Genomic DNA, 7,217 nt, shown 5'->3' with positions numbered 1-7,217 from the left:
TATATGTTTCCAATCCCTTTACAGAATCATAGAATCTTAAGGTTTGGAAGGGACCTTGAAAGATCACTCAGTCCAACAGCTCTACCAGAGCAGGACCACCCAGAGTAGGTCACACAGGAACTTGTCCAGGTGGGTTTTGAATGTCTCCAGAGAAGGAGACTCAACAAGGCATCTGGACAGCCCATTCCAGCGCTCCGTCACTCTCACAGTGAAGAAATTCTTCCTTGAGTTTTTTTTTGGAACCTCTTGTGTTCCAGTTTATACCTATTTCCCCCTGTCCTACCATTGGCCATCACTGAGAAGAGCCTGGCTCCATCCTCCTGACACCCTTTACATATTTGTAAACATTAATGAGTTCATTTCAGCACAGTGTAAACTGTCAGAGCTTAAATAGATAGTTTGAGATACGCCAGTATTGTGCGAGGAGAGATATTGTCATAAGCCCTGACTTGCAAATAGGCTAGAACCTCCTCTTATGCTGCTGGGGAGCCAGGAAGGTATGTCACTGCTGAGGCAAACTGGTGGTGCTGTGTTGCTGTGTTGCAGTGTTGCCTCACAGGCAGCATTGCTGTTGATAGACTTGGAGCTTGGATGCTGCAGGCAGCAATTCTCAGCTGTCCTGCCAATACTTGTGACCTTGAGGACACACAGGACAATTCTTTTGTTTTTATGAAGAGAAAGGTTGTTTGAGTGTTTAACATATGGGTTTGTGAAACAGTTCCTGCGGTGTCAAAGATTTTTGATGTTACTTTTGCACTGTAGTTCCACGTCTGTTGCCTAAGGCTGCTTTCCTCCCAGCCTGTTGCTTGCTGTCTGTGCAGAGAGTATATGCAATCAGAGCAAGGCTTCATATTACATGGATGCATAGCTTTGGTTTGAAGTAAAACATTTATTTGACCTCAGCATTATTAAAATTTTTTTCTGTTTCCACAGAACCACATTGGGTGGCTCTGGAGACCTGAGATGAGTCACTTGGGAAGAAAGATGTCCATATTCTGAAGAATTGATCCAGAGAAGTGGAAGCTTGGGAAGTGCTGCTCTACAGTGTTTCTCCCCTGGGAGCAGTAGAAAAGCAGTACTGTGTGCCTGCTGCTCTGCCCTCTGCTCTGACAGGTACTCTGGGGCCTGTGATGCGTTGAGAGGATGAAGGTGCACATATGTAGAGAACATTTCTAAAACACCAGTTTTACACAGTAACTTCTAGAGTAAAGATGCACATCCCTACAGAGAACAGCATCTGGGAGGAAGCCCCTACCACCACTAAGGCTCCACTTTGCTTAAGTGAGGTCAAAGAAAGTCTGCTATTTGGGGTGGGAGTTACGTTTCTGTATGAGGCACACTAGGTTTGAGTCACTGTGCCCAGCAAAGGGATGAGCAATATAATTCACATATTCCTATCCAGCCTGCTACAGCTGCACTCTGAAACTCTGAAGGCTTAACCGCTGCTTTGCAGCCTAGGAAAGATCGGTAAATGGACATGATCGGATTATGAAGCCGGCTAAAACACCCCAACGAGGCTTTCAAGATGTGACTTATGTCATCCCCTATTGCAGAGACCCTGCTCCGTGTGATGCTCAGGGGCAGGTTCCGCTTTTTGCCCCTTGCGTCCGCACTCTGTCCCCCGCCCGGGGTCCCGGTGCACGGACGGCGGCCCCCGAGGGCGCAGGACCTGCGGGGAGCGCGCTCGGGAGCGCCCCCCCCGGCCCCGCTCCGCCGCGCTCCACTCCGCTCCCCGCGGGCGGGCAGGTGGGCGGGGCGGCGCTAGGGCCCGGGGCGGCGCGGCGGCGGGGCCGGGCGGGGGCGGCCCCTCCCGGGCGCAGCGCGAAGGCGGGCGGGCGCGGGGCATGGTCCCGGTGCCGGTCCCGGCGGCGCGGCGCAGCGCGGAGCGTAGCGGTGGCATGCGGCGCGGAGACATGCGGCTCTGCCTGCGCGCTGCCCCGCCGACATGGACCGCCGCCGCCTGCTGCCGCCGCTCCTGCTGCTGCCTCTGTTGCTCTGCGTTGCCCTCGGCGCCGCCGCCGCCGGGCGTCTGAATGCCCGCCCCGGCAACGAAGGTGAGCCGCGGCCCGGCCGGGTCCCGCCAGGGACGGGGGGATGTGGGACCCACTGCGCGTTCGCTCTTTTTCCCCTGCTGTGCATTCTCCTCCCTCCCTTTTTTTTTTTTCTTATTCCTTTTATTTCGCCCGCTCCCCGTTAAGGTGGTCCCGGGCGGCAGCTGCTCCTCGCCCTGGGATCGTAGGTCTCTTCCTCGCTCGCGTCGCTCTCTGCCACCGCGGCCGGAGCCCCGCTCCCGCTGTCATCCGCGCAGGGGCGGCCGCTTCCCGGTGCGATCGGGAGCACGGGTGGGGAAAGCAGCCGCCTCACCCGCCCTCCAGGAAAGTTGGCGAGGGAAGGGCAGCCTGCGTCGGCCCCCCGCCCGCGGCGCGGTGCCGCAGCACCCGGGGGCGAGGTGGGGAGGGGAAAGGGCAGGGGACGTGGCGCGCCGGGAGCGGCCGCAGTCCCCCCGAGCTGAGGAAGCCGGAGTGCCCCAGCCCCCCGGCAGGTGCCCCGCGTCCCCACCGCTGGCCCATCAGGGCGAGCCACCTTCTCACGGCTAGCCTCAAAGAGGTGGCGTTTAGTTGACAGCGGCAGGAATCGGTTTCGCTTCTTAACTAACAAAAATAAGCTATAAAGACTAACGGGTAGCCCCTGTCTCCCTCACCCCAATGATAAGTGAGTTGTGAGACCGTTAGTATGTGTAGAGGTGTGGTTGCATTAGTCGTCTTGCGTTTCGAAACTTTTAATTAATACAAAAAAAGAAGCTTACTGCCCTATAAAACTGCTTTTTGGTTCTGTGACCGTTTCATATCAGTCTTCTTAGTGTGTTAAAATTATGCATATGTGTATGTGAATGCGTGTAAATTTTCAAAAACAAAGCATGAGTGGTTTGTTCTCCTTTGCTTTGATAATTTTCAAGGTGACTGTACGAAAACACAAGTTAGATTTCAGGGAAAAATTCTGACCACTCGACAGTGTTTGATTAAAAAAAAAAAGCCAAAAACTTGCTCTTTCTCTATGGGAGGGAAAAACAAAAAAGGAAAGAAATGCAGCTTTATCTCACTTGCATAGTAGAAGCAGTTGGCAGAACCAGGATGTCCAGTGTAATCATTTTTAGGGATAAAATGTAGAAGCCAAAGGTTGTGAAGAACTTCTAGCATCAACCAACCATGTAAAACCTGCACCTGCTTGAGTTGTTAGTGTTTATTTAGAGAAGCAGATATCAAAGCTTTTAGAGCAATCATTTTCTCTGCAAATAATGCCAACATACTTACAAATGATATTCTGGCTGTTTGTGGGATAAGGCAGTGAGATAATGAGTTTAAAGGATTTCTGGAAAGGAAAATAAATATAGTATAAAACAAATAAGAAAAGATCCAAACTTTGCAAATCATGGGACATCCTAAATCATTATTTTTTATTGCTAGGTAGAACCAATGGTACCGTCATACCAGAAGAGCAGTATATCATCCGTCTGTTTTCTGTAAATCTGTTTTGCACGCACAGTGCTTTATAGGCTACGTAAAAGAATGTGCTTTTAATAGCAGGTCACTTTTAAGCCTCCAGATTTATGCTGTTTTATAAATGTTATCATCTTTCACAAATGATTTTCAGAAATGAGAACAAGAATGTTAGTAGGAGTTAGCCTTGTCTTACAATGAAAAGCTATTTGGGAATGTATGTAGTTCTGTCAGTCAGTGGAGCAGCTCTGCCTCCATGGCAATTGTAGACAGACACAGTCTGCAAACTGAGACTGATTATGCAAAAAAAAAAAGATATTAGAGCATTCTGGTTTGAAAAAAAACCAAAAAGCTTTATCTTTGTTTAAAATCACTGGAACTGAGAATTAAAGGGGGGGGGGGGGGGGGAAATACGGTATCATACAGAATGCACAGTAAACCTACTTGTCCCAGTCAGCTTTCAGTAGATACTGCTTCCATCTTTTGAGGTCCTTTCCAACCCTTGAGATTCTGTGATTCTGTGTGATTCAAGAACTTGTGCAATGTTTTCAACATGTCTTGTGAAAAGAGCAGTATAAGTGCAGTTACTGGACAGTAACCTGCTTTTGCATGGTTACTTTTTTGAAGTATGTATTTTGCTATTCCTTTTGAAAGAGATCGACTTTAAAGGACTTCTTCCCTCCTCCCACCCCTGCACCCCCCCCAAGCTTAGTAATCCTTTTATTTTTTTTACAGTATATTTACATTGCTTGTGTGAGTTTAGAAATCTGAATCATTATAATTTGCTGACACACTTTTTTTTTACAAACAACTGTTAGCAGGCAGCTTTAAATCATGTCAGAAGATTGTTTTCCTCTTTCAAATAATCTTATTCTCACCACTTCACTTACTTCCTTACTGTTGTTACCATAAATTTCTTCCCAAAATTAGAGATAGATGTTTCTGCATTTCTGTAGGCTACTACAGAAAAGTTTTCTTTTTCCATCACCAAGAAGGAAAAATATATTCTTTAGTCAGAGATTGTTAACAGAGGCATAGACATGTATACATTTTTTCTCCTGAAACTCCTGTTTCAGAATTGGCACTGTTGGAATTCTCCTCAGATTATTTTAACAAAGAGTGGAACTAATTTTTGGTGCATTTATATAGCTTCATCTAACTTCTGGGGGTCGTGACTGTTGCAGTAAGCATGTTACAAAAGTATGTCCAGAGCTACCAGTAATATTTCCAAAATTTATTTGACTTGAAAGAATTATTTCAATTTTTTAAATACAGCTTCAGTTAACATTTGCAATCAACATTAAAACTGATTACTGCCTGAGTTAGTACGGGTACTGCAATGGAAGTGGATGGGATAAAGGGAGAACAGAATGAAAGAGGGACTGAATGCAAGTTGTTGGCTTGCTTCACTTTGTGGTGTTACATGTTCCTTTTTATTTTCTTTTTTTTTTTTGGAGTGCTTGAGTTTTTCTTAATTCAGAGAAGTTTTATGTAGATTTTTTTCTCGATGAAGCGTAAAAGTTTCCACTGAGTTTATTTTTAAACTGTCTGCTGTGCTCATTGTAAATCTGCATGTGTTTTACCTGCGTAATCACAGGAGCTCAAGAAGATTCTCTAAAGTTCAGGTTTATCTCTGTGCAGTGGTGAGGTGTGTGCCATTTTCTGCAAGGCAGGAAAATGTCAGAAAGATTTAACGTCTGACTTTTCCAGTTTGAAGTCACAAACTGAACCCTGTATGTGCGTAAAACCTACATGTTCTGCTCTTCCATTCTGTTGGATGTTTTCTGCTTAGGGAGGATTGTGGGTTTTCTCTTAGATGGATGAAATTTCTTTTTGAATAATTCCTATGGTATCAAGAAATCGAATAAGTTATATCATTCTGTAATTTAATAATTTTTTCTCACTCTTTTCTGTAACTATATTGCCTGCCTGAGGGTACCAGCAACCTTAATTTCCCTGTTTTATAACCCACAACAGTTAACACTTGACCTAGGTCATTAACAGGATTATCAGCAAATTTGTTTAAGCTTTTACTGACAACCTGAATTGCTTCAATAATATTTTGACTGTGCAGACAGGAGACTTCTTGTAACCTCTCAATCTAGCATAAAATTAATTTCTTGCAAACACAGCTACCAAAAGATCGATACAGTAAATCTGCTTACAGTACTTTGTTTCAAATAGTGTCTGTTTTGGTTTACAGCAAGAAGGTTCCAATCAGCCTCTCTTTTCAGTCTTTATTGGATTTGGAGATGTGGTTTCACCTTTTATTCATTGATTGCAATCTCAGAATTTTGTGTAGCTGTGCAATTAAATGCACCATTTTACCTGGGCTGGGCTCTTGTTAACACAGTTGCTAAGGAATACTTACTATACTTTGTAGTAAGGCTAGCTCTTGATATGATTTTGCAAAAAACACAATTTTTGCACAGGGAGTGCAAAACTGCCTGATTTATGTAATTTTGGGAAAGACTGACCATACCAGGAACTTTTTACTAGAATCAAAAGAAATTGCATGGGGAAATGCATTTTACAAATCTTGCCACACTGTATGTCAGTTATCATTAGCTCAGGATAAGTCTTCATTTATTGTGACACAATTCCTGATGGTGCCTCTAGCTTCCTCTTGAGTGTTTATCTGCAGAAGAAGTTAAAAGTAGGTTTAGAAATCTTAATGTGATGCCTTTTAAAATTTAATTTCAGAAAGCTCAAAGACATAGGAGTCTAGAGGGCTGTTTTTCATACAGCTGTATCTCATTCAAAGCTGCTGCGCTTAATCCTAAGCTTTAAGATTACACAAATAATGAACATACTTTAAAATTCACACCCTCATGTTTTTAAAATCCTGTGCAACAGGAGAAGTAAGTTGGGTAAATTCCTCCTTTTCTGTCAACATTTTTGATAGTGGGCATGTAACACATGGAATAATTTATTTTCTTTTGTTTGCCACTGAAGTTTGCTGTAGCTTACAGCTGATTTCAGTACCGAGCATTAAAAAGAAAAATCCCTACATTATGTATAGCAAACTTAAAGCAGATGTTTAAAATACAAAAATGTCCAAATTGGACACAGCAATGAATTCTTATTGCAGTTAATTTGGATACAACATATTTGCCAACCAACGAAGCAGTTAGGTCATAGAAGTGGGTTAGAACTCTCTATACTTTCAGCCTCAGGAAATCAGGCTTCAGAGGCACTACCAGAAGGAAAAGCATTAAACAGATAATACACACACTAAGTTTAACAGTTGTTTACGTGAAATCTTTGCAAAATCAGGAATGCATTCTTATTAAACTTATATTTTTCATTCACATCTGGGAAGATGTGCAAGTCACTTGGTTATTTTGTTTTGTATTCTGGTGGAATTAATTGCTATTAGTATACTTAGAAGTTTTCAAACAGAAACAAAAGTAAGATTTTCTCTAGAAGCCTATATAATGGCTCTTGTTCTTGTAATCCCTACTTGATGAAAGTTTAGAAATACAGATGCAGGTGTGCATTTTCTGGTTTTCAGAGCTCTGGATTTTGTCACCAGTGAGGGTCACTACAGAGCTGTTACCGAATACAGCTATTGCATTTATAGATTTTTAAACTGAGCCTGAGTTAGTTCCACAGGATACCTGTAGTTCATGTAGGTACTGCTACTTTGTAGCTGCTGTTTGTTTTTTTCTTTTAAAAAATATAAATAACTGGAGACATAATCGTGTCCTTACTTTTGTT

The 7,217-nt window shown here is 43.6% G+C and overlaps 1 protein-coding gene across 3 annotated transcripts in view; it reads left to right on the top strand.

The window, feature by feature from the left end:
- The first annotated feature begins 1,901 nt into the window (after positions 1 to 1,901).
- The window catches only part of EPHA3 (EPH receptor A3), a 228,443-nt gene continuing 223,127 nt past the window's right edge, over positions 1,902 to 7,217 (top strand). For all 3 annotated transcript variants that reach the window (XM_062003347.1, XM_062003338.1, XM_062003357.1), the window contains exon 1: positions 1,902 to 2,054. In XM_062003347.1, coding sequence (XP_061859331.1) covers positions 1,946 to 2,054 — 109 coding nt within the window. In that variant the 5' untranslated portion in view covers positions 1,902 to 1,945. The remainder of the gene's footprint in view (positions 2,055 to 7,217) is intronic.

Source organism: Colius striatus, chromosome 1 (assembly GCF_028858725.1).
Source record: "Colius striatus isolate bColStr4 chromosome 1, bColStr4.1.hap1, whole genome shotgun sequence".
NCBI lineage: Eukaryota > Metazoa > Chordata > Aves > Coliiformes > Coliidae > Colius > Colius striatus.
The sequence above is the reverse complement of the archived record's forward strand: the minus strand, read 5'-3'. Positions and strand labels throughout refer to the sequence as shown.